Here is a 27514-nt window from a genome sequence, read left to right on the forward strand (position 1 = left end):
AAATGCTGTGAAGGTTCATGAAGTTGTTTACGTCGGCCTTCTGTTCTGAAGAGTTTGATCTGGGTCAGACGCTGAACGATGCTTTCCTGTTCACAGACTCCTCCGCTCGAGGCTGACAGGGTGGAAAGCCCACCGTCATGTCAGTCAACCTTCTGATATCTTTATATTATCACGGACTGCTGCAATGTTGTGATGCACATTTTCATGGCTTGAAATCAAAAATCTAAATTCGGCAACCAAACACAAAGCATCTTATCCCGTTGCCCATTTACTGCCATAGTAAGGAAAATAAATACTATGGCAGTCAATGGGGGATGAGATCCATTCTTACAAATATCTTCCTTTGTGTTTATTCAAGAGTGCTGTTAGTGTATTTCTTATACTTTAAATCTAAGTATACTTTCTTTATAGTCTACTTGTTATGTAATGGACAACATAGATGTAAAAGAGTTGTGAACTACTGTTACAACATTAAAGTTGGCCCCTTTAGTCCCAAGTAGTGTTGAAATAGTAGGCATACAAGTAAACTACTACTAGTATAAAGTCAAGAATATTATATGTTTAAATGAACTTTAGGTATATTTGAGGAGTATCATGTTTTATTGTGTTTTATTGTGTTTATTTTTGGAGTTATTATGTCATCAAAACAAATCAAATGCAGTTTGATTGATATTAATTGGAATGGACAATAAAACAAACACAGGAGTTCTCCTTTTGGAACCAACATTCACATGTTTTTGTGGCTTTATTTTGTTGTGCACTTTGTTTCTGTGCGTCGTTCTGTTTCGCATCACAATGAAACATCTGATTGTTGTTTGCTGGTGAAAACGGATCGTGGCAAAACGTTGAAGCATGTTTGTGAAATGCTGCAGCCGTTCATTAAAATCTTAGCAAGTCAAATGTTTTCTCTCGATCTCTCAAGTCAGTTCGTGGCCATATTTTGACAATCATCGGCCTTGTATTCACATCTCCAGCAGCTGCCGCGGCCCGTCTCCGCTCATCTGTCTTGTGTTGTTGACCCTTATCTATTCTAACGTTGAGCGGATCTCTTGTGCGTGTCGTTCGTGAGAGGTGCTGGTTGCCATGGTTTCATTGGTATTGGCGGATGCTTTCAGTTAGCTAATCCTGCTTGACGCTCTCCAAACCCCGACATGAATGCACTTCACGCCAGACGCAGCTGCCCTGAATTCACTTCTGTACGTTCACAGGCCCGTCGACTTCGGCCAGAGCCTGAGCAGTCCGCCTGTGTACCTGTGAACTTCAGGACTCACCAGACACCCGAATGTGAAGCTGGATGAACGACCTCCATGACCTTCTGGACTCTTTTTGTGAGGGCAGCGTGTCCACCATTTAGATTTAGATGTGGGAGCTGCTTGAACAGACGGTTTAATATTAGCAATGCAATAAAAAAACTTTACTGCGCATGCGCACTTTTGTGACCTCAGTTTAACTTCCGTACACATTCACCAACAATAGAGGCCTGTAGATTAACTTGTCTCTCCAATATTTTGAATTGAGACTGCAATACAGAGCTAGATGTACCACTCAGAAAAAACGAAAACAAGTATAATATTTTCACAATGTAAATATATGCATGTACACATTAAATGTTTACAATACGTACTAATTTGCATTATTTCTAAAGGGATAGTTCAACAAAAAAAGTCCCTTTAAGTATCATGGATTGTCGGTGGTGAAGAAAACCTCATAAAGCTGTTGATAAAGCCTAAATTCTCACCCACGGCTCTATTCATTCTGGGGTTAAATTGATTGACATGGCCTTTTTTCCTCATCTCGTCCAGAGGATTAGTGCTTTACTGACACGATGCTGCTGGTCTCGTCTGGCCTTCCCAGAATTCCTGCCTTAAACCTCGCTGTCTAAGCCATTGAGAATCAGACAAGCTTAATTCATGTCTCTCCCATGTGTTTGACTTGAAAATGGGGACGAAATGTTAAATCACTTGGTAAAGGTAATTTATTACACACCCCGATCTTTACTGATTTGTAAGCCCTCGTCAAAACGGCACACTTCTCTGAAGACCAATCCCTGCAAATTAGCAGAATGGATTTCAACTGTAAAATGTGTTAAATGGATTATTTGTGGCTTGTTGCAAATATGCAATAAACAAACACGTAACAGGATTTGTAGATGTGTGCGTTATTATATTGGGATGAAAAATAAAACATGTGGTGAAGGCAAAGAAGGTTTTGATTTCATGTTTATGTTAACTCTGTTTTTCTATACGTCTCGTTTTACAATCGACACCCGAGGACAGATATTTTGAGTTTATGTTTGCTTATGTCGAGCTCGTCCCCCGGTGTGGGATCTGGACCTTTATCAACCCACAGTGACCTAAAAAAATAGAACAAAAACCACCAGGTAAATGCACTGAGATGCACAGGGGGGTCAAAGAGCTTCTGTTTTCCCAACAAACACCAAATGTCGCTGCTTCCTCCGGTTTAGTGCCTCCGAAGGTCCTTTTCACACTTCAGACTAGAAACCATTTGCCCCGCTTCTGATTACGGCCCATTCAGTCCCAGATTATCCGAGGTGCCGGGTCCCCAAATCTAAGGTGAAGTGTGAACACAGGCTTTGCACCAACATGCTTGTTTTAACAAATCCAATGTGAACTAAATCAAGATGTTTATCGCTTTAGCGTTCATCTCTTTTTATAAGCCGTATAGCGTAATCTCAAGTGATGCTGCCTTGTCATTCGTCTGAAAATAGCAATATATTGCCATAGTGTGATGATGGTGCTGATTCATTCAAATAGTCATTACCCTTGTGTTTACATGACACAGAGAAGGACCTTAAAGAAAACCACTGAATTAGCACGGCAGGCTGTCCCATAACATGACGTGACACGTGCAAAACAGCTCCTTTTCATTTTAATGTGCCTTAATGTTAACATTTTAGAATATTAAACTTTAACACGAATACATTTTGCATCGAAATATGATCGTGCTTTATGGTTATATTACTAAATTCGCCGTGTACGCGGAACGTGAAACAAATAATACACACAGTATTCCATCGGCTTCCTGTTGCCATTCTTCTATACCCGGGGTACAGGGAAGAGGGGTTTGGCTTAAAAGCCAACGAGCGGTTTAATTGGTCCCCTTCCACGTCAATCAAACCCTCCCGCGACCCCATTGGCCGACGCGCTGGCTTTAGCGCTCCATCTTGCACTTTTTCTCAGTCCATCTCTCTCCGCCAGTGCGTCGTGTCATTCCGCGCGTCGGTCTAGTACTGAACAGTTACGCGAGAAACCTTTCCGCGTCGCGTTGAAATCGGCGACACGGTCGATTTCCGTATTTGACGTGCGAATCGCGCCGCGTTTACGGCCGATCTCGGCGCGACACCGCGAACGGAGCGGTCCTAGTTTTTTGGGCGTTTGAAATCGGACACCGCCGTAACGTCTCCCCTCAGCGCGGAGGGATACGCCGTTGGGCTGACAATGTGGACGGTGCTAAAATGTCTACTCGGAAGATGAGATGTTACGCTCGTAGCGCGCAGAACAATTAGAATATAAGTTCGTACGGAGCGAGCGTCGCGCAGATTGACGTTAGGACGGGTCTTGTGACGCGAACCGCTCGAGATTCCCGGGAAACAGGGCGCGTTTTTGCACCGTGGTTTTGCGGGACCCGTGACGCGGAGGGGGGAAATTTTGTCCCCCAACTTTTCTGTTTTTCCTCACGGACCGAAGCGCGGCTCTGTCCCGTTGGATGCCGCGCGCCTGAAGCGACATACGGTAAATATTGACCACGTTTATTCGGTTATTCACGCTGTAATTGTTCGTATGTTTTGAAACGACCGTGTGAGCTGTAATGAATAAACTTTTGTTGCGTTGTGTGTGTGGAGTGTTTTGTCTATAGGCTCCTGTGTGTGTGTGTGTGTGTGTGTGTGGGGTTGAGTCCAGGGAAACGGCTTCTTTGTTCAAAACTGGCAACAATGTCAAGTTTAAAACTCACTTTAAAGCTCTTTTTGTTGATATTTCTTCACTTCCAGTGGACGTTCAACACTTCAGATGACGTCCGGCGACTCTTCGGTTGTTACATTTGCGGTTATTCGAGTACTTTGAAGTTTTGATGTTGTGAAGCGCGTATGAAACTTCGCACTTGACTTGAGCGCTTTGTTATTTTCAGGTGATTTAGGTTCGCGACGCGATGCCGTGTGTCGTGCTCGGATGTGTTTTGTTTGCTTTACGGCTCGTCCGGTGTAATGGTGTGTTTGTTAAACTTTAGAAATAACTTTTGTCAATAATGAGATCGTCGTCTGTGGAATCGACACGGACGCGTCCACGTGCTGTTTATTCGCTGTTATTTCTCGTTTATTTGTTGTTTTTTCGTGCGCTCGTGTAGTTTGGAAACTTTTGTGTCGCGGCCCGTGTGTTCCTTTGTGTTGTGGAGTTGAGGGCCCTGTGTGTGTGTGTGTGTGTGCGCGCTGTTTGTAAACTCACGCTTTTCCTCACCATAAGCTCGATTGAAAGTGTAAAGTAAGCCTGGTCTATCTGTTCAGATGTGTTTGTTTGGGATATTGGGGGAAGATAAGAGATTTCCTGCGCGAGGATCGATCGGTGTGTGGGGAGGAGGGCAGGGGGGTCGTGGGGGGGTCCTGATCGCTTTCCGTGAACGCGTGTTGAAGTTTTTTACGTTGTTGATCGGTCTCGTTTTGTGATGTATTGATCTTGTAGACGTGTAAACTCGCACATACGTGTTAAAGCTCCGATAAGGCGGTGGGATCGTGGTAGCATAGGGTTGCTGTGTTGCACCACGGTATCTATACTGTACTCCGGGGTGGACGATATCAATATTTCAATGATGTTAGCTTGGTGTCATATCCGAGGAAGCGATGGATTTATCGCAGAATGTTATTTCTGTGGTATCGTATGAACACGCTTTTAAAAGCACCGTGGTGTCACGATATATTAGATTTGACAATAATTGTGATGTTATTGATATCGTGTTAATGCTTCTCGTATGTTAATGCCAGGGATGTTAATACGTTTTGGCTGATAATCTGTGATTCTTTAACATTGGAAGCCGATATACGGCATCTAGATATTAATATAACATTTCCTAAGACTGAAAGAAAAAAGCGGGCAGCTGCTTTTATATGAAAACATTCACTGCGGAAAACAAGGTAACCATTACTTCTCTTTCCCCCCCTGAAAGTCACGAGTTTACACTAGTTAAAGATGATTTAACATTCCAACTTTTCTGGTTTATTTTTTATTCAACAAGCTAATGATAGATGTTCTTCCAGAGCAACCCAGAAAAGTGTCTAACAGGTTCCTATAATCTTACTGTACCTACATCAACAATGTTAAGCTAATAGCAGTAAGGAAATGATTTATTGCCTTTAATATATCTGCCTAAAGTTGACTATACCGATATGACAGAGAATATTGTGTGCATCCCTAGATAATATTTAATATAATTCAGTTTCAGAATGTGCTTGACACTTGCTCGTGATGGTTACAAACTCTCTCTCGACCCTTGCGTTTGTATTATTGACGGAACGAGAGAGAACACAAAATAAAGAAAACGAAAGTTGAATTTGACTACCGAGAACATCATTTTATAATGTATATACAATGGTAATATTGATATTGTAATTATTTCTTTAGGCCACAATACCCATACAGTAAAAATCCGCTCTGATGTTATGACAGAGCTCAAACCAACAGCAATGTATTTACAAAAACAATGTATATCACAAAAGAAGTCCAAAGCATTATAATAATATTTAAAATGCTGTGCGTTATTCTGGAAATCTGGCAAGTTGCAGATTGTCGTTCTAGAATGTATTCCAGAATATTCATGTACCTGTTGATGAATGGAGACGCTGATTCCAGTGAAGGTGTTGTAGAGCGACACTGATGATGATGATGATGATGGAGATGTCTCGCGCTGCTTTTGTTCTGGATATGTGAGGAGTTCATGTCTGTGTGGAAACTGACATGTGTACGTTTGCTCTGATGATTTGCTGATGTAGACGTAAACACATCATTCTCTAAATAATCGTCCCATCACAAGTTGATTTGAAGTACTTGATCTGTTTTGCTGTGTGCAACAATCTTTTTTTCTGTTCCTGATATACTTTAGGACTAAAATCTGTTAATGAATAATAAACAAAAAGCCAAATTTAAACGAACAAAGTCAAAGATCTTTCATCAAGTTTGCCAGTTCATTGTTGCAGTAATGATCATGGTTGTTTAATAACGGGATGGTTTGAATTTGGATCAGTGTTTGTTGCTTCATGATATGAATGTTAATTCCAGTAAACATCTAGTTCCCGTATTCAGTGTGTGTAGTTGTAGGTGTGGAGGTCTGTTGTCATTGGTGGTCTTCCACCCCGATTAACCATGGCCAGAGACTCCGATGTGGTGTATGCTGGGAAAACCCAGATCTGTAATGTGGCAAAGTTCTTTCAATGGAATCGGCGATATGGTGTAAGGTGTTGTGCTATATTGTTAATTGGGGTTGGGCATCATTACTTGTTATACGGTCAGTTCTGGCCCGTGATTCTCATTGGCTGAGCTGAGTTTTAAGCAAATAAAATATTTTTTATATTTATAACAGCTGTCCACATTGCATGGCCTTAATTTTATTTACTTTTTTTCATGAAATCTTGCTACACATGGAATAACCATTTTATAGCAATAAGTCCCACAGGCAGTGGATAACAGCTTTTTAGGAATTGAGGTTCACTTCGTGCCACAACGCCCTTAGCTGTTATAAAGTGCACTGTAACTCATTGCTTCGTGGGCTTATTGCTTTATTTTAAAACAGTACCGGTGCCTAAATCCATACTTAAAAAAAAAGAGCCACGAAACACCGGTGCAGGACATTAAAGAACAATAAGTTCCATTAAAATATCTTTTAAATAATAATAAAAAAACGCAACATTCTCATTAGTTTTAAGTGAACGTGAAATGAGCATGGATCACAACTTTGCTTGAAAGATGTTGTTGTGTTTACTGTTTACCCTCCAACTACAACTTAATGCTCACCATAGTTATATTAGTAAATATGGGCAGAAGTTGCGTTGTATATATCAACAGGCTACATTATACGTGCATTATTTTAAAAACAGACAGTATGTGTAATGAATAAGTATGATGATATGCCTATACACGCATCATGTGCATCTTGAATTAATGTTAGTTTCACTTTTAAACTTGCCTGGTGCACCGGTTGAAGTTAAAGATTGCACCGTGTGATGAACTCGCCGAGATGGAGGGAGAGCGTGCGCATTAAAACTGTGTTTCACTATGATCAATCCGTTATATAAGATATGTTGGATTTGTATTATAAGCTTTACGACTTTCGTTCATGTGAATGAGGGCAAATGTCTCAATCGACGGCTCAGGCAGCATTTTAGATGCACTGAAATCTGTGTTTTGAATTGGTCCAGTTGCACACCGGATATATAGGTAGTGGTGCCATATTGGCACAGGCTTTTGCTACCCAACCCTATTGTTTATATAGACCGAATTATGTGTACGAGAGCAAAATGGCACAGATATGTCACAGCCAAAATGTTTGTCCATTTATGATTTTTTGTGTGTTTTTAGTTCATAAAAGATCTCACAGGAAACTTCTCTTTCCCTACAGGATTATTATAAAGCCTGAGAGAACTCAGACAAAGGATTTTGTTTAAGAGACGCACAGAATGACGACAGTGGGAACCGACATGGAACTGAACGACCTGCTGGACTTTAGTGTTGTAAGTGCAGTTGTGTGTGTTTGTGTCATGTAGTGAATGACGTGTGAGTGACAGCGCTGTTGTTCATGCAGCATTAAGATCTCAAATATTTATGATTCATGCATAAACTCAGCATCCAGGAAAACAACATGCAGTTTTAGTTTTTTAACAGACTAAGGGAATTACTTGTTATACATAGCATTTTATGTTCTTATAAATGGAGAGGTGAAACTATTTTCTTCGAAATGACGAACATTTCATGTACTGCAATAAGGTCATTAAACATGTGCCCAATGGCAACCACGTGCAATACCTACATTTCCATATGACCTTATATGTACATAAATTTAACCTCACGTTTTGAAAAAGAGGTCACAGCGTTTGTACGCTTGAAGTGAAAATGCTGCAGAAGTGATCATCTCTCTGATTCTTGTAGATGTTCCCTCATCCGGTGTCAAATGGGAAGACCAGAGGCCCGCCGTTACCCAACTCTCAGTTTGGTAGGTTCTTTTACATCACCATGCTTTTAAAACCCTTACTTTTAAAATGACTTCAACTTGTATGACGTGATGAATGATTTTTAGAACAATGGAACGAGAATTTCCAGAGAATCAGCCGTCTTGTAAAATAGTTAGTGAGATTGTTTTAGCTGTTTCATGTTCTCAGCTGTCGCCTTTCCATCATGGGGGGATGATGGGAAATGATAGTTCTCCTCTCACCCCTGCAAACAATGTCAACAAACATCAAAACAAACAGCCACCCCCTCTTGCTAGAACAACAATATACCCAAATGCTCTCTCTCTCTCTCTCTCTCTCCTTCTCCTTCTCTCTCCCCCATCGACTGAGCACATCACCTGCTTTCCTCAATGGCAAGACATCTCAGATTGTGTGTAAGCGTTTGTCTTGCGCTGCTTACTAGTTATTTAGTATTTTGTGTAGCAAAAAGACATCCGACTTTGGATGTAAATGGAATGTCTGGTTTATGTAGAGAAGCTCTAGATACGGTGAATGTGAGGGATGAGGATTCTGTCTTCAGCTCTGAACATTAAGGAGGATATTTGCGTGATAGTTTGTCATCTTTTTAGTGTTACTGACCACAAGGGTTTCATTTTCTGAGTACCTGAAAGTGAGAATAAGATATTTATAACGGCAGAACTCTGGCCACAAATATAGACGGTTTTGCATGAATGGGAAAGACAAATGTTCAGACAATTACGTGTCCTAAGATGGACTGGGGAATATCGCATGTTGAAACAAGTTGAATTTAATTCTTAATGACAAAGAAACCATTATCAAATATATATAACACAAGTATTTTATAACATCACTATAGCTGCGTCTTCATTCAGTCCTTCACTATTCCCTATATAGTAAATGGTAAACTGTTCACTATTAGGGATGTGGCGTGGATGACATTTTCCCACTGGTTAATAGATGTGTTAAAACAACGATAGTTCCGGTGACCACATGGGGTAGGGGGTTTGCTGTGGGCCGGTTGAAGACGTGTCTGTAACGCATTTTACTTTGTTTTAAATTACCGGCAATCGGGTTCAATATCTTTCTTGATAAAAACGCACAAAAAGTACAATTTCATTTGCGAATTAAACACAGACCTGACAAAAGAGAACCACTGCACACACCATGCACAAAATAAGAAACGAATATAAAAAGCCTTAACGTTAGATGTGTTAAGTCAACCTATGTCAAGCAAAAAATAAATAAGAAGTGACAATATAAAACCTTTACATTAAGTAAGTTGTCTGTATTAACTAAACAAGTGTTTTTTTGTTAATGCAGAAAACAAATAAGAAAAGAATACAAAACACATTTGTTTTACCTGGTTTTTTAAACGAGAACAAAAATACAATGAAAACTTAACCGGCCCTTGATGACAGTACATGTTCTTTGACAGAAAAAGCCTCCGCCATTGTCTTGTCAGTCAGCACTTCACTCTCCTAACATGATGAATAAAATCTGACTCCTGCTGCTGATCTTTGCTGCGACACTTGTTCTGTGTGTGTTGAATTCAGACACGTAACTGTAGTTTGGTCTTTATTACTACAAAAATTCAAAATGGTGACACAGACTATTTCAACAAGCCTATCCACTATATGTGGATGTGAAAAAATGTGAACTATTCGGACACTGGCGTAATATATCCTGCGTCTGACAGTACTGTCGCGGGCATTCGTCATACCGCTTATATACACCTGCATGACTTTATTGTAATGAAAAGAAGTTGATTTCCACAATAATTGTCACGTTTATTGTAATAGTATTATAAAGAGATCAAACTGTGTCACGTTCATTTACTATAACGTTTGTTTATAACGTTAAATAAGTTTAATATTGTTACAATAAAACACTACTGTTGATAACGTTCATTTAATCTGTTTATTTTAAAAAGGTAGCGAAATAATAACTTTCAACAAAAACAAACACAAGTGTATAAACGATCACTTTCCTCCAGGTGATTCTAACCAAGTGGTTGATTTGTGCCGTCTCATGGGAAATCGTGAGTAAATGAGTGTACACCAAATAAGAGTGCATTGTGGGTAAAAAGGAGTGAATGAATGTAGGGAATGAGTTGTTCACTCAGAATTTGGCCAACACTTCAAAATGGCGGACACCTGATATAGTGCACTATATAGGATATAGGGAGCGAATTCGGACACCGCTTAGTTCTGTATAGGATGTATAAATGTTCGCTGCGTTCCCCAGCCCGAGCTGAAAACCAATGTCATGCATTTTAAGATCTACGAGCCTAATTGAGATGAACCGAAGGTTACGAGTCACTCCCAGAGAGTAGTAGTCATTGCGTTTGCTTCAGAGAATGTCCTGTGTAGAAACGTGATGTTGTGTTTATGCGTCTAGGACCCTTGTAGTCCATGACTCAAGTGTGACTTGTTCAGTTCCAGCGTTTGGCTTCACATAATTACAGCTCGGCTCTCTGGTGTGAATGTATGTGTCCTGACTCACTCCATGAGCTCACGACTCTCTCTCAGTGCCCCCCGGGCTGAACGACTGCGTGTACCGCCTCTATTGTGCCGTGTAATTAACGCGTCTGTACGGGCAGGTACTGCGAAACGCAGGACAGAAGAAAAGAATCAAGACACAAATGATTCATAACGAATCATTGAGAAAGAAAAGTGTCATTTTGGTTCTCACGGATCGTCTTCCTCAGTGTGAGGTTTTGATAGTATACGTGATTGAATGTTTAAAATACTGATAAGCTCTGATCGCTTCGAGTTAGTCCGTTTCAATAGATGCGTTTATAAATCTGAAATTACCAGAGAACCGCATGTTGTTTTACAGGATAGCAACGGTTCAGAACAAGTGTTCAAACTACCTTTTCATCTGATAATTCTTTCTAAATGTGATTTATTTAAGAGCATTCCTGTGTTGAATCTACTTACCTTTACTTAGGGCTTGTTTGATATTGTGGTTCCTTTAAGAACGAGGTTTAACAAGTGTGTGATCTGACTTGTAAGGCATACGAAAACCTCTGGATTGAAAGGCTTAAGTCTTTAATGCTTAACCCAGATGCAAACTCTGCCCGTTTCATGTTCATGACTTGAGCCAAAACGTGTCCAGCACACATGAGAAGTTGTTGCTCAAGGTTGTTCCAGTGTTTCCTGTAGATGAACAGTGAAGTGTAAGAAATGTTAATGCTAAAACATGCTTATGAAGTGGTGTATATGAAGTCTGCACATGTTGATCAGCTGTAGACGCTCAAACACGCAGCAGACGCTTTTATTGGGCCCGGCGAGCAAAGTTTTGTTTATTCAGGTGCAGAGGGGAATGTCTCCAAACTTCAGCCACTCGCTTTTAATGTGACGAGATTCTTATGGCCGTCTGCAGAAGAACCAGAATGCATTTCTTCACTTTTCCGTCTTCTAATCAGTTTGTTAATTGGAGTGAATATTCAGTGTGCTTATGAATATGGATCTCATCTATTTTTGATTTTTTTTCTAACCGTGTTGACATATCATCACCCTCCCGTTGTTTCTTCGTGGTATTTCACAGTATTAGGCGTCTTTCGTTTCTCTCTCTCTCTGCCTCCCACCCGTCACAGATCTCTGTAAATACCCGTCTCACTTCCCTTATACCCGAAACACTCTTGAAGTCGACGTGATGCCAAACGACCAAAACACTCTCGGAAGGCTTTCATTAAAAAAACGTCAACTTTTCTGAAACAACTTTGCTTTTTATTTCTCCACCTGGTTCCGTTCTTTTCATACTCACATTTTTCACAAGTTCATCTAATTACATTACATTGATAAAAAAATACTCTATTAAAACTAATGAAGGATTTCATACAATAAATGAAATCCTTTCTTAACTAGTCCATTGTTTTGAAGCAGTGCATTCTGGGATTGCTTCTTTCAGTGATGGAAACGTGAGATTCTCTCTTTGGTTTTGGCTAAAATTGGGGATATTAAAATATTGTGGGTTGACCATTGACATCTCTCCATAAAACCAAAATGTTAATGAAATGGTTTAGTAAATGCGTTTAAAAGGCTGCTCATTTGAGTTTTATACACGTGCTCATGTATTTGGCTCGTGAAGTATAGGAACCATGTTTTTTCGTTGACAAATTGGCCTTTAATATTCTTTTTAAATGCATCGTTCAACTTTGGCTACTTTTGTGAGATAATGGTTTAGGTGTGGTTAATGTGGTCTAACTACAATGAAAACCATGTTTTCATAAGAGATCGTACTAGCGAAGTACACACATGGCGCGTTTCCACTGCATAGTCTTGCACGGTACGGTACAGCTCACTTTTGCGGGTTTAACTTTTTTTCGCAGCACCTCGGTTGAGGTTCCAAGCGTACGGTACCGATGCGATTACACCCAGATCACTGATTGGGCAGAGTTAATCATTACCTGCGTCATTGGATTTGCAACACATGAACACGTATTTTAATGCATAATATTGGCATTTCGTTATATGCTTTGTGACTGTAAAATCGAGATTGAGACCCCTAACACAACGCTAAATGCTACATTAGCTTACACTCGCGTGCCGTCAACCAAACCAAACGATCGTTGTCTGCTCTTTGCTGTAAGATTTCCCAAACTCTCTGGTATTTTGTTTTGCTCCCATTTGCCATCCATATGCTCCATTAGTCCCGTGTTGTGCGTTTGTTTGTGTCGTTTACGATGATGCTATGGGAGTAGTGGTGGCGCAACTATGACGAGACGTTTATAATCCCACCCACTATGAAGCAGTACTAAACTAAAGTGGAAAGCCAGCTGAGCCGGAGTGAGCTGTACTGAACCTGACGGTACCATGCAGTGGAAAAGCGCCAATAGCTTTGATCTAGACGTGATTATTAAGAAGACCGTTTAGTCGTATAGCGCAAATTAAATCCAGACCTCTTGTCCGTTTGGGGACCGGAGCATCAGTGATATTCAAATGCTCTATTTGTCGACGGTTTACCAGGTTTGGAACCGAATCTTTAAATAGATGTGAGCTGTCGGATTGTTCGTCGTTTCCAGGAAGTCCTGCTATTGTTGAACGTTTAGAATAATAAGCGTCTCGGTAAGCTCGAGTCTCCGCGAGTGCTTGAATAATTCTTTCCTGTTTTGCAGGTTCTGCTCCGTCAGTGGTGTGTGTTGTTCCACAGCGTCTGCTGCGTTGTCCCGTGTCGCTTTATTGAATTTGCTGACACAGGCCCGTGACCCCCGCCCGTAGACCGCGGTTGTCACGGCAATGGCTCCAGAGTCATAATTCACTCGTCCGCTGTACTTCTGTTCCGCTCAATCGCCGTCGCTGTCATCTCACCCCCCCATCCCCCAACTTTAATTAGACAACAAAACAAAAAATATGAATATTCATAAGCGGAGGCCTCATTAATATGCACAATTATGCAAATCAGTGCACAATTAAGCCGCATCTCTCCAGAGATGTGTGCGAGCGTTAAGGCGAGGACGGGGAAGGGGGGAAGGTTTCAGGAAGTTTCTGCACCATCAATCTTTAAAATATTTCCCTTCTGTGCATCTCCAGCACATCAAGCTTCACGTGTCGCTAGATTTAGAGATTTAGTGCCACACTGAAGTGCTTTTTCAACGATGTTTACTGCACATCGGTGGATTTGAAAGCTCTGAGGTTTGTTTGACGGGTCGTCTCGAGCCCCCCGTCAGGGGCCTGGTGGAGAATTTGTGAATAATCTGACCTGTACATTTATGATTATTTTAGCATAATTCGGTTACGCGACGCACACCTCGTATTCTGAGGTCATCACAGGAGCATCCTCACTCTGTTTGCTCGTGCCGCCAAGGTTTATTGAATGTGTAGACCGTTATCGGAGTAGATGTCGTGTGACGTTCACGCGTTTGAATCTTTTTACTCTTTCAGGATTGGATGAAAGAAACGGCCCAGGCTCCTGGGGCTCGGGAGAATCCAACAGCCCCTCCTACAACATACGAGTAAGATCACGCGCACTCGCCCATGCATCAACGCATCGGTACACAACACAAACATGCCCTGAATGAAATGCAGAAATGAGCATAAATGATCCTCTTAATGCGCTGATATTGTTCCTGTGATTTACATCTGATCGTGTGACTGTGGACACCCCATCCATCATTCCTGCTCAAGCTTTTTTATTTACCATATTTACAAATAGAAATGTGTGTAATGTCTTCTACGTCAGAAGTGTTTGTAGCTTCCGATTGGCTAATCTTCACACACCGTGTAAATTAGCGCTTTGTGTTATTGAGTTTCTGGTTGTGATGTCATATCCATGAAGTCCTTTGAGCAGATTCTGCGTTAAGATTAGGCTCTCCTACCTTAATTCCAAAAGGACGTAGACTTAATAGTGTCGTTTGTTTTTATAAGAAACGGGCGTGAAGTGTATCGATGTGTGTTTGTGTGAGATGAACTGATCTTCACTTGATCTCTCACCTGTCACAATTTTATTTGATTTATTTGGCGCTTTTCCCAATTTTCATTGTCGCAAAGCCGCTTTCCATACATCATAATTAAAAAGGGAATAATGAAAATTGGGAGACGTGGTATTATTGCAAGTTTTCTCTACGCGATGTACATTTATGAAACTTATCTGAAATAAACGCTGCGTTCTGTTGTCAGAGACTGTCAATTATTCTATTGAAGTAGGGATACACCGATTATGTATATTTTGTCCGATAACCGATCATTATTTATGTAAGAAGATGTGCACTAGTTAACGGTTCTTTAACCTTCAAACCTTTCTGGTATATATATATATTTTTTAATAAACAAATGGTAGACGTTCTTCCAGAGCAACCCAGAAAAAAATATTTATTGCCAAATGTCTTAACAGATCTCAAAACAGACCGCATTCAGACAACAGTTTTATTCAAACAATATGCTTTTGTCTTATAATTTACACATTCATAAATACTTTATCCACATACTGTACCTACTTTTATCACCTTTATTATGGAAAACATGAGTTTCTTCTGACCTCACAGTGTGTTTTGCACGTGTTCATGTGTGTAACTTTTCTTGTGTTTGTGTGCGTTAGGCGTATGGAGATCATTATCCTGACGATGGCCTGACGTCTTCACCATTGTACAACATGGGCCTTGACGGTAAGTTAACACGGCACGCTTTACTCTTCAGCGCTTGTGAGATTAAAATGTGCAGGATTTCTTTTTTAAACCCATGACCCATATCACATTTATATATATATGTTTGATATGAAATTTGTACTCTTGTGTCAATATTTTTAAAGATCTTGCGAATATCAACTGTTGTTCAAAAATGCGTGTTTGTTGTGTAGTGGTTTGTTTTTGTCCGGCCCTAATCTGACCCCATTATCAGCCTCTGAAGTTTCACGGGGCACAAAACCCATGAAATATCCCTCTGTCCTGAGCAGGTTTAGGTCACACAGGGATTTCTGTCACGGAAGAGGGGGTTAATCCATGTTGCCCGGCCCCTCCCACAGGTTTCAGAAACGTTCAGAAACAAAAACAGAACGGGGGCTTAGTTACCACACAGGCATTTATTATGAGACAAGTTGTTTGTGTCCGGTCTTTAACCTAAAAACCACCCAGCACACCTCCATGACATTTATTCACATCCCAGCCTCATTTTGCACATCTTTGGTTGGTTTATGCTTTTTCAAATGCAAGTCATTGACGTGTCTGATGTGTGTTGCAGGTAAATCTGAGCGAGGTTACGCGTTTGGCACGCAGGTATTGTTTACACTCACGCTGTGACTATTTCTGGGTTTTATCCTCTTGTCTGGTGTCTAATCTCCGTCCTGTCATGGGTTCTTTTAGGCACAGCTCCTGTCAGGTGAAATGGTGTCTGGTTCAGATGTGTACAGCTCTCATAACAACCGCAGGAGGTTGCCGGACTCCAGCATAGGTGAGGCGAGCTGAGGTTGATGTCTGTCGAAGTGATGCGTGTTGCCTTGTTTCGAGTCGGTCCATGCCAAAGACGATGCTGCACAACCTGCCAACAGATTTGATAGTATTAGACACTCACACGTTCATCCACTTTGTAAATTGTGAAGAAAATAATTGAAAGACTGAAGATCTCACCTGAACGTGAAGCACGTGAAGCGTATTGTGTTTTATGACCAGGGTACACATTATGTCCTTTGTCTGTTTGGTGTATGATGTTCAGAGTATGTTTACACGTCTCCCAAAATGCAGTTTTCTGTTGATGAACAGCCAAAACACATAAAACTTTTTCCCGTTTTAGTTAAGAATGGTCTCCTGTGAATACCGGCCTTTCTGATGCATGATGTGGTCACCTCGGTATTCATTTGTTATATTTTAAATGTGAAGTTACCTGAGTCACGTGACAGATCTGACTTAGAATCAAGTTCTCGTGCGTTTAAAATGGAGAATTTAATTTCGTGGTCCTTTAATAAACTAATCACAGTTAATTTTTCAAAAGCATCTGTGGTGTTTGTATTAAACATCTTAATTGAATCGAAATTGACAATGTAATCGAATCGTGATTCTTGTGACTCTGTATCAGGACATCTATACCTAGATCACGTTTGTGTTTGTCGTCTCTTATCAATCATGCTTACCGTTGAAGGGCTTTGATGTCTGCGCTAATGTCTAAATGATGTTTCTCGTTTCAGATGCACCACCTAAAAAGATCCGCAAGGTTCCTCCTGGCCTGCCGTCATCGGTGTCATCGGTGAGTGTCTGAGCCTGGATTATCACTCTGACCCGACAGATATGTGCAGATATTCTCCTTCTATGGTCGCATTTGCTGTTTATGCAGTCGTGCATTCATGCATACGTCTGCATTCAAAACACCCCTCCCCCCACACACACACACACACGCACACACACGCACTGTTGGCTTAACCTGCACATCTCTGTACGGACCAAGTGCTCATCCTCTTATACCTCAGAGGTCTTGGGCCGTTGCCGTGGGCAACAGTGTCTGGTCAGCTTGCCTTGTCGTCTTCCTGTGTGTGAACCGCTTTCTGTAATCCAGAGTGAAATGTAAGCTGCTGGCTGTGCCATATATATACTGCCATCCCATATAATTACATTGCGTTTCACATACGTGACGTGTGGCAGTATTTGTGCCGCAGGCTACAGATTATTCATCACATCAGAATGTATGAATTTAACCTAATGAACGGGTGACAAAACAGAGCCGCCTTGAAGGAGGTAGCCGAATGTCATTGGCGGTGACCCCCTTACATCGAGACGGTGCCTTTTGCACGATGCGCACATTTTTCTGAACATCTAAAACAGCCGCCGCCTTCCTGTCGTTGTGGACGTCTTCATCTCTTTCTCTCTCCGTCTTCGTCTATTTCTCTTTTTGCTTCAATTTTCCTCTGGCTGTCTGCGCGCGCCTCCAGCTGTCTGTGGTGTTGGCTGATCTCCAGGAACGGGCAGATGGCTTTGTAATTGGGAATGAATCTCTGCGTGTTTATTTTCTGTCTCTCCACCATCTTAACTCATGAATCGCCTTTTGTGACATCGAAGGCGTTCGAGTTTGTCATGTTTCAGACCTGTGGTTTTGGTTGGTTGTGGTTTTTCTGAGGGTCTTTATTTGTTTTGCCCAGCAGGTGTATCAGGGTGCCACGAGTGACGACTACAACCCCGGATCCAAACCCGGAAACATCTACCCCTTTTACATGCAGGGTGTGTATGTGCTGATTAAACCGCTCACACACAACTATGCTGTTCCAGAGAACATGCCTGAGTCTCTAAGATTGCTTAATGCAGGCCGCAGATGATTAAGAGAGCTTTGTTTCATCTTGTTGAACGTCATGGTGGTGTTGTTTTATGAGTTCTCACGGTTCTCGTGTTAACAGATGGGATTCCAGAACACTGGGGACAGTCTGGATATTCACCTGTTATGAATAACTCTCCTCACATCGCTCAGCCGGCCCCGTTCATGAACACACAGGTGAGAGAATCACATTTCTTCAGATCTAAATGAGTTATCAAAACATTGGAATCATGCATTTCGAACAGCTAAGCTTCCTCTTCACGGTGTACCAGTTTTAATGTCACGACCTTTTGAAGGACCAGCGGTTTTGCCCGATTATATTTGTCAGAAAATAGCCCCAGATGACATCGCTGTGATATTTTCATGTGGAAAAGCACTTCTGTGAGGTTGAGTCAGGACTGTTGGAGCGCTTTAGCAGATGTGGATAAGTAAGCGAAGCTTGTAGTGAGGTTGAATGATGAAATGTGTGTGTGCAGAAGCGCCAGCCGCTGCCCCTGTCCCCTCAGAACTACCCTCTACATGCGAGCGACGTCAACTTGCCCACAAGCTTCCACACCGCTTCTGCTGGATACGGAGTTCCCAACCACACGCCGCCTATAAACGGAACAGAGAGCATCATGGGTAAGACTTTCCACCCTGACTCGACCACAGAGTGGCGGTCAGCTTTGCTGCCGTGACCGGCTGCCGTTTGATTTCAGCGAAATATAAGTGAGTCTCTCTCTCTTTATCATAGCAGCGAACAGGGCTGGAACCGCGGTGAGCTCGGGCGCTGAGATCGGAAAAGCACTGGCCTCGGTGAGACGTTTCACGACTGATGTCAATTATAATTTTAGTGATGCACCATTGGATGTGATTTTATCAATACCTGACATTTTTCTTTTAGAGATGGCGGTTTTATTATGCGTTTCTTTTCATTGTATCCTTCTGACGTCTCTTACTTAATGTACATTTAGATATATTCCTCGGACAATAACGGAGGCAGCTTCCCTTCCACTCCATCCCCTCCTGTTGGTTCTCCTTCAAATGTCGCCGGTGAGTCTGCTCGCTCTGTGAACGGCTCTGTGGTGCCATCTGTTGTGTGAGAGCGTCAGCATGCTTTCCGGCATCGTTGACGTCTCGTGTGTTTGTGTCCGCAGCTTCAGCATCTCAGTGGCCCAAAGGTTCATCTCAAGCTGCTGTATCACCTGGTTTTGAGCCGGGACTGCAGGCATCAGTACGTCCATCACCACATCAGGCTGTCGCTGTGCGTCCCTTATAAAACAATAAGAGCATGTGTGTCATCATCACTGCACCATTTCACAGTTTTCTCCTGTGTAGACTAAGATGGATGACCGTCTGGGTGAAGCGCTGCATGTGCTGAGGAATCACGCGGTCGGCGCACAGGGCCTGGTTGCGGATCTGCAGAGTTTGAGCGCTTCTGTCTCCGGTCATCCGGGTGCGGCGGCGGCTCTGGGCTCCATTAGTCAAGCTTTCGGGCTCGTCAATCGACTGCAGGGCCTGGTGAGTTTTAACCCAGCTGACAAGCGTGTGTTGTTGTGTTTTGATTTCAGTGTCGATGATGCTCGACTCTCTTCCAGATGGCAAGTCACAGCGACGACGGTTTACCTCCGTCCAGCGTTCTTCTGCAGGGACTTCACGGAAATCACCAGGGTCCGCCCTCATCCCAATCCGACGGCTTCACCGGTCAGTGCCGCTCTTTCTGTCGTCTGAACGACTGAGCTTCAGTATTTTATCATTAAATACATTGTGAGCGAATGGTTTCTGTGTGCTGCTTCAGGTCTTTCGGGCGGTCTCTCTCGTTCCTCTCACGCCTCCAGCTCGGATATAAAGAACGAAGACAATGAAGATGACGAGAACGTGTCTATCGGTGATAAATCAGAGAAAGATGGAAAGAGTCGCACGAGATCAAGGTACCTGCCAAATGTCAACGTCTTACAATGTTTCTTTTTGCTAATGTCCTTGCTGTGAAACTAAATGTGGAGTTGTTTTTAACAGACAGTCATCGTTCGTGGCAGTGATTGAAAACCTGAAGAAGCATTTTGTGCCTTGTGAAAAGTATGTTACATATCTGCTGTCGACAGATGCGTTTGTTAAAAACACCTTGATGATAAATTGTATTTACTCGGAGAAACGCACAGATCGGCTTGCAAATTCACACCCCATCATGCACGTGTTCCAATCATGCATTGGTTGTTTTGCTGTAACCCCCTGTGTTCCTCTGTCCCGTCAAGTCAAGACGACGAGGACGATGAGGACGATGAGGATTTGCCGGTGGAGGTGAAGGCGGAGCGGGAGAAAGAGCGCCGCGTGGCCAATAACGCCCGCGAGCGTTTGCGCGTGCGCGACATCAACGAGGCCTTCAAAGAGTTGGGCCGCATGTGTCAGCTGCACCTGAGCAATGAGAAACCGCAGACCAAACTTCTCATCCTACATCAGGCCGTTAACGTTATTCTCAACCTGGAGCAGCAAGTGAGAGGTCAGTGTGTGGGGCTGACCTCAGATCAGTGAGCGGACAGCGGGGAGATCTGGCTGTGGTTCGGGGGGAGAGGAGGCGGCGCGGTGCACACGGGACGTTCCGGGTTCAATATACCTCATAGATGATCTACAGATGAAGCACGTTACTCTAGCGTCAAACACGCTTTGGGCATCTTTGTTGTATTGAACCTGAAACGTTTCTTTTATGGTTGTGCATCATGCTTTTGTAAGCAAGAGAGATGGAGTCCTCCGACCTCCCCACGCTCCACACGGGTGCCTGTTTAGGGTGATTGTGGGACTGTCATGGTTCGCTGGTTCTGCATGTTTCTGTCGGCCATTTCTTGTGTGTTTCTGCTTAACATTCATCTCACCTGCTTGTGAACAGACACGGGTTGAAGCTAGCTGTGATGTTAAACTAGCCAACACTAGTGTTATGACAACTGGCACGAAAAACACAAATCAAAACGATTATTCACTTATAGGGATGCACCGTTAGCATTTTGTTGGTCTGTTTTTAACCAACATTATGGATCTAAGGAGCAGGTTGAAAATGGATTATAATATGTGAAGATTCAAATGGGTCATTTAAAAGAATTAAAAGAATCACAGTTTGTTTTTTTCTCAAAATGTCCAATATTTTAAGACAACTTGATCTTATTTCAGTCTTATTAATAATAGCATTATCATATACAGAAATTAAATCATGTAAAGACTTTCTAGTCTTCACTGCATTTAATATACTATTGATTTAACCTTCCTAAAGTTATCATTTCATCAGTGAAGAGCAGTGAGTGTTCTTCGTTCTTTGTGTTTGATGAACAAAACCGAGACGTTTATTATGCTGCTGTCCCTTTAAGAGATGCACGGATCTAATATAATGTTACACACGTGTTTTGTTCCTGTAAGACACAATTGATGACTTTTTACAAGGATACTTGGTTATTTTGGCATCATTTTGTGTGTATGCCCGATTAAGAGTTTGAAGACGTGAAGGAGATCTCGATTCATTATTCGTCTGAATCCGGATCTCAAACGGCACGTGAGAACACAATCCAGTCGCTTTTGCTGCTCTATAGTGAAGTCTTAATGTACAAATAATTATTTTCCATGACGATACAGCAGTGGCTGAGCATCTCCCATTCAATATCAGCCGATGCGTATCGGTGCATCCCTATTAATTTATAAAGTCAAATCTCTTGCCCCTATCTTTTAAATAAGCTCTTACATGTAGATCCATAGTGAGATTTGCTTATAGTCGTGTCTGTACTTCAGGTAAACCTGCTTTAACCCGTATAAACCTCTCACTGTATCCTGTTTTCATCTTCTAGCGACGCTTGCGCCGTTTCTATCTTTGTGTTTTGTATCGCTTCATCCTCATCAGTAGCGTGAGCGCATGTGTGTAACTCTCCGTCATCACGCCTCTCTCTCTCCACAGGCTTTAACCCGGCTAACAGTCGACTTGCTTTGTGTCTGATAATAATCTGATCTCCGCTCGCATGTCCCGCCATGTTTAACCCTCGTATGCCAGGTTGTTTTTCTTTCACCATCTCTCCACCTGTTCCTCAGCTGTTTTCTCCGCAGATGGCCGCGGCGATCTCCGTCTCATGCCGTATAAATGCATCTCGCCACCGGGATGCGTTTACGATGAGACGGTGGCATTCACCTCATCCTGTCTTCTGTCCGGCCGTCTCGTTGGCAGTGTGTGTGTCTGTGCGGTTCTTGGCAGATGGCGCGTCTCTCTGATCTCATCTCGCTGTCCTCTCGTCTTATATCTCGCTCTCTCTCGCTGTGTGGCAGCTCCCACAGGTCTCCCCAAATCCACTGATCCATCTTTGAGATAACCAAGCGGTTAGAAATGTAAACGCGGTTCATCGGGGCCTGGTGTTGAGTCTGCTCTCTGCTGGATCCTCCATCGGCACAGCCAATCATCTCTCCGGTTATTCCTTCACGTTTTTTTGTCTTATTCTTCGGGCTCGTTTATTGGCTAGCGATTGCTCGCCATAACTCGTGAAAATTTGTGGACGCCACGTAAAACGGATCCACTTGAGTTCACGAATACATATCACATCATGTAATGGTAGAACAAACTAGATGAAGGTATTAACTAGCGCCTGGTCGTCCCGGCAGCAGCGTGTCGGAGGAGTGCCTCACGGTGGAGGAGAAGGAGCAGCGTGAGCGGGAACGCCGGCATGCCAATAACGCCCGGGAGAGAGTACGCGTGCGGGACATTAACGAAGCGTTCAGGGAGCTCGGCCGCATGTGTCAGCTGCACCTGAAGTGCGACAAAGCTCAAACCAAACTCATCATCCTCCAGCAGGCCGTGCAGGTCATCCTGGGTCTGGAGAGACAGGTGCGAGGTAGGAGCATCCCGCCCCTCGACACACAAACACCGCCAGCGTTCTGCCAAGAATCAGCAAACACACGCTTCTGCATCGTTCAGTGTTCTCTCGCTTTACTGCGTGCTGTGGCGTCTGCGGCACCGACCTCTGCTTCCCTTCATCTTCCTTTCACCCTGTTTGATGTGAATAACTCGAGTGTTCCTGGACCAACATCCTCGGTGCTTGTATTTTAAGGGGACGGTTAAATCAGACACGATTCATCCTCGCGTGTTTGTAGATCTGTATGCGAGTCGTTCTTCGGCGGAACACAAAAGAAGATATTTCGAGAAATGTCACTGGGGATCAATGTGGTTTGGTCTGTTTAATATCTTATTTTGTGTTCTGAAAGTAACGGACGTCATGCAGGTTTGACGTGACACGAGGATGAATGAATGATCTTAAATGGATCCCTCTGGATACGGATCTTGTTTGAGGAACACTGCTCTGTCTTCACGCTTCAGTGTTTTCGTGCTGGTCTCTGTAGTGAGTCACTCGCTGGGCACCATTTCACGTCTGTTGTGAATGTTTCTTGTGTTCAGAGCGTAATCTGAACCCAAAGGCCGCGTGTCTGAAGAGGAGAGAAGAAGAGAAAGTCACAGGAGATCCTCAGATGTTGTCTGGTTTGGGTGGAGATGGACACAGCCATATGTAACGTATAGGTCAGTCATTTCTCTTTACCAAACTCTTAACTGGGATTTTCATACATTGGGTTCATCATTCTCTTTTTATTTAAAGAGCAGATGTCAGACACGGATGTAATTCAAAGTGCTTTATTTAGAAATGATAGTCCAGGAAAAAGGGCAAAGAACGACCTGATGAATACAAATAACAGGAACATTCAGCGATCTTTCAAAGATAATGAGTTCAACTCACGAAAGTATATAAAATAATAAAGAAATGCATTTGAGCACTATAACCATCTCATTTTGGAAGTAAACTCTTTGTTTTTATGTGAATATCATAAATCGTAGTCTTGCAGAATTATTTTAGTTTTATTTTTCATTTTTTGTGGTTTAAATTATTCCGTAATTTTATTGAATGTTTATTTTTTGAATATTTAGGCCTGGCCTTGATTTGATTTCGATAAAGTTTGAACCCGGTCTATAGAGAGATGTATGACTCAATGCAACCGATAAAAACTGTAATACTCATTTTAACCAAAGGAGGCCGCCATGTTGTTCGATGACGCTAACTTGTTGATCCAAACTAAACATAGACACTAATCAGTTCTTCAGTAAATATAAGGTTCTGTAGGATTTATTTTCTTATTTTATCATTATTTAAATATATATATATATAAAGACTTATTTGGTGTATTTCATACATTTTAATATTGTTTGTCATAAACATGCTTATAAATAACCAAAATCATTTAGAAGTTTTTATATACATGATGTTTTGGCCGTTATACAATGCATTTATCCAGATTTTGACTCCTTGATGTTGTTTATCATCATCAGTAGTCTAATGTTATTGTCCTCGGTCATTAGCTGACGGGCTGTTATTGACGTGTGCTCTAATGCAGAATACATAACCAATCCGCAAGCATCTTATTATTGTGTTTATCACTATATTCGTCCTATAATGTCGTCCTCCATTTTTTCAAAGTTTATGAATAATGTGACCATTACACAGTTTTTTCTATTTGACAAGTTTACAGTTGATGCCATCGTTCATATATTTAGCCAAACATCGCTCTATACCCAAGGATCCTTTTAATAGCCCTGAAGTCTGTGTCATTGAAATCGGTCATTCCGAGTCGTTTCTTGTATGAACAAAAGAAGTTAAAGGATGAATTTAGAGCACCGTTTTACTTTTCACCGCCGGACTTCTGATGATTTGAGACAGAAATGAGGGTGAAATGCATTACATGGGTTTTAATGTCTTTTTTCTCCTCCACAGATGATGGATGACAAGCTCTCCGTTGACGTGGCCTTAATCTTCCTGTTATAGATCCAGTATCTACACACATACACACACATTCTTGATTTATATATTATAAACAGATGTGTTGAGAGACTCTTAAACACACACACACACACACACTCAGTACATACTTACCGTAGAGCCACACGAGCAGCTCAAGTTTGTATGTGCTCAACACACACACACACACATGCAATCGACGTCATGGACCATTAATGGATATCACACACATTAGAAACAGCGTTTGAAGGGTCTGGAAAGCCCTGCTGTTGACTAACATTTACAGTGTGCTGTTATATAGCACATATGCATCTACCCACGAGCCTTTTGTATTAAACACAAGGTCAAGCTCCGCTGAGGGAACACAATTCATTTTTTGTAAACCACGTATTCGAGTCGACATTCTTTTGTACCGCTTTGTGTTGAAGACGTAGAAATTGAACGAATGGTCAGTTCGCATTTTGCCACCGATTGAATAAATGAAATCTGTCAGGATCACACAAGGCTTATATTTCACGTGGAAAAGCCTGTTTATGAGAGCCACGTTTTTCTCTCCGTCCTCACGAATTGAACAGCAGAACAATTTGTATGTCGAGTTATCACATCTGCCATATGGGAGTCTTTTTATTCATATTGATGTGAAATTAAATCGGTTGTAAAAAACACTGTAACTTCAATACAGTACAGCATTACAATCATTGAGATGGAGGAGGAGGAAAATGAGCTTAAATTGTCATACAAATGCCACACTGCCAATAGTCCTAAAAAGTACAACATATTATTGACGTTTTCTTTTGATTTTGGAGTGAAATGTTTTTCTTTCCCCACGTGATTTTTTTCTTTAGTAGCTTATTGTAAAGCGCTGCATGATGCTTAACGCCCGATTCTTTTCTTTACTAGCTATTACTTTTCTCTCTTTACAAACCGAAGCACATGCATCACCTGCGGAAAACCACTTCATGACTGAACGTTTGAGCATTTCAGCAACGTATTATCACTTTCCTCTGTTTCTGAGTAGATGTATGAAATGATCAGAAGCCCAACCGAGCTTTGATATCTCTTGAGCAGATATCTGCTCGCACGCATCACAAACTGAATCTGACCGCTCGCATTGTCCGTAGAGAACAGATTTATTATCTGATCGTTGCTAAAATGCCAGGGGTGTTCTTGCATTTTATCAACTTTAACAATTTGTCCGAAACTGAATTTGCTGCCACTTCTTGTCAATGTTTCTACACGACGTAGAGAAATCTAGATTGTGAAATTTTTACAAGATGACCCTTGGGTTGTAAAACGTTTTTTTTTTACTTTTTTATAAAGTTCTGTTAAATGTTTGTGTGTTTACTTATTTGTTTTTGTTATTATCTGTGTTGATTATAATGTTAGATAAATCTAGTGCTGAAGTATGCCAGGAACAAATGATGTTTCATATTTCTGTTGTAATTCTGATCTCTTTTTATAACGGGAGAGCATGGAATGACGGTCGGTCTTTTTTTCCCGATGTACAAGAAAATGGAGATGCCAATTTAGCGATCTCACACAAAGATATTCCTTATTGTTTATAAGGTGAACGATCACTGTGTTTGTGCCCAGATTAAAAAAGCGCCAACAGAGGTTTCATTGGTAGACGTCATGTTTTTTGTTCCAAAACGAAAGGAAGCACAGTACTGAGTTTATCTCTAGAGATCATTTTGTTTTTCTTTATTTGTACTAACATTGTCTTTTACAAGTAAAAGATGATTATATGAATTGTTCTGGTTTATTAACTCTTAAAGGAGCGAGAGTGGCCTTCGACATTCTCCTGACGGGGAGTGATTATGTACTCGTGCCTGCATCTCTTCTGTTTAGTTTTATCCTGGAGTCAGTCGGGTTTTTATTCAAAAAGTCTTGTCGCTTCACTTGAGAATATTTTATAAATTCACATGAAGAGGGACATCAGAATTCCAGATGTATGTTAAGTGAATTCTTGCTCCTCTGAGCAAAATAAAGTACTTTCTTTGTAAACATTGATCTGGTTGTGTGAATGTATTTGATGTTCACTGTCTTTTCCAAGACGGTCATATCGATCGCCGCGGCTAATGTTACAAAAACTCAGATTTGACCTAAACATGCACATTGTCTTCTGGTTGGTCTGGAAAAGACTGTATAATATAAGATAAATGTAACATTAGTCCAAAGTGCCCCAGAACTGTTTGTTTTCCTACATTCCTCAAAATATCTTTTGTCTTTAACACAACTGAAAGGGATACTCCACCTAAAATGTAAACGTTTTAGTCGCAATGTTCCTTAAATCAAAGTCATCTTTTGGTCCCTTGACCATTGGCTGAGGTCCTCTAGTGGCCACACAATAAAGCATCAGATTTATGATCACTGATGAATTAAACCAAACTACAATAACAATAAAATCAATCAAGTCATTTACATTTAGTCATTTAGCAGACGCTTTTATCCAAAGCATCTTCTAAGAGTTCAGGGAGCAATAAGCGATATGTCATATACTTGACGTTTACTGCGTGACATACACGTCTAAACTTTTACAGGCCCCTGTCAGACACACGCAATGTACAATGCACAGCATTATTAGAATAATCATTGGACCGGTTCCAGTCATAAAATGTAAAGCTAAAACTAATGCATCTAAATGTAATCAAAACGCAATGTTTTGATGTAATCTGCCCCCTTCTGGGCAACAGGCGCGTCAGCAGTTAATTGTGCCCTTTTCCTTTCTACATCTGAACATTTTACGTTGGAAATAAAATCTTGAAGATGTCTGTAAGATGTTTATGATTTTGAATGGATGTAAATCTAAAGGCTGA

At 41.7% G+C, this 27514-nt stretch overlaps 1 protein-coding gene and 1 long non-coding RNA gene across 18 annotated transcripts; one reads left to right on the forward strand and one right to left on the reverse strand.

The window, feature by feature from the left end:
- Positions 1 to 3198: 3198 nt before the first annotated feature.
- tcf3a (transcription factor 3a) lies at positions 3199 to 26706 on the forward strand. 17 transcript variants are annotated; one of them, XM_079452563.1, is made up of 21 exons: positions 3232 to 3752; positions 7621 to 7732; positions 8148 to 8211; positions 14074 to 14144; positions 15227 to 15293; positions 15865 to 15899; positions 15987 to 16074; positions 16805 to 16863; positions 17753 to 17828; positions 18002 to 18096; positions 18396 to 18540; positions 18653 to 18714; positions 18873 to 18951; positions 19056 to 19162; positions 19237 to 19419; positions 19497 to 19602; positions 19697 to 19829; positions 19915 to 19974; positions 20151 to 20395; positions 23312 to 23431; positions 24675 to 26706. In XM_079452563.1, the coding sequence occupies exons 2-20, from the start codon at positions 7679 to 7681 to the stop codon at positions 23422 to 23424; spliced, it is 1842 nt and encodes a 613-aa protein (XP_079308689.1). In that variant the 5' UTR covers positions 3232 to 3752; positions 7621 to 7678; the 3' UTR covers positions 23425 to 23431; positions 24675 to 26706. The 17 variants fall into 17 exon arrangements, with proteins under 17 accessions (XP_079308682.1, XP_079308678.1, XP_079308689.1 ...); XM_079452551.1 differs by having other exon boundaries at positions 3235 to 3752; positions 17750 to 17828; XM_079452567.1 differs by having other exon boundaries at positions 3428 to 3752; positions 19056 to 19132.
- LOC306891928 lies at positions 14977 to 17043 on the reverse strand. Its single transcript, XR_013786422.1, has 3 exons — positions 16751 to 17043; positions 16251 to 16368; positions 14977 to 16161 (listed from the first exon to the last, which is right to left on the reverse strand). It is a non-coding gene; the product is annotated as an uncharacterized lncRNA (long non-coding RNA).
- Positions 26707 to 27514: the final 808 nt, after the last annotated feature.

The sequence above is a fragment of the Barbatula barbatula genome, assembly GCF_947034865.1.
Source record: "Barbatula barbatula genome assembly, chromosome: 3".
Classification (NCBI taxonomy): Eukaryota; Metazoa; Chordata; class Actinopteri; order Cypriniformes; family Nemacheilidae; genus Barbatula; species Barbatula barbatula.

Bases quoted from the DNA above. Each gene is read 5' to 3' on its own strand.
- tcf3a (XM_079452551.1), top strand. From the start codon at position 7,679: ATGACGACAGTGGGAACCGACATGGAACTGAACGACCTGCTGGACTTT. The intron at 18,541-18,652 runs GTAAGACTTTCC...TCTTTATCATAG, and splicing joins CGGAACAGAGAGCATCATGG to CAGCGAACAGGGCTGGAACC. The intron at 19,975-20,150 runs GTATGTTACATA...TGTCCCGTCAAG, and splicing joins CATTTTGTGCCTTGTGAAAA to TCAAGACGACGAGGACGATG.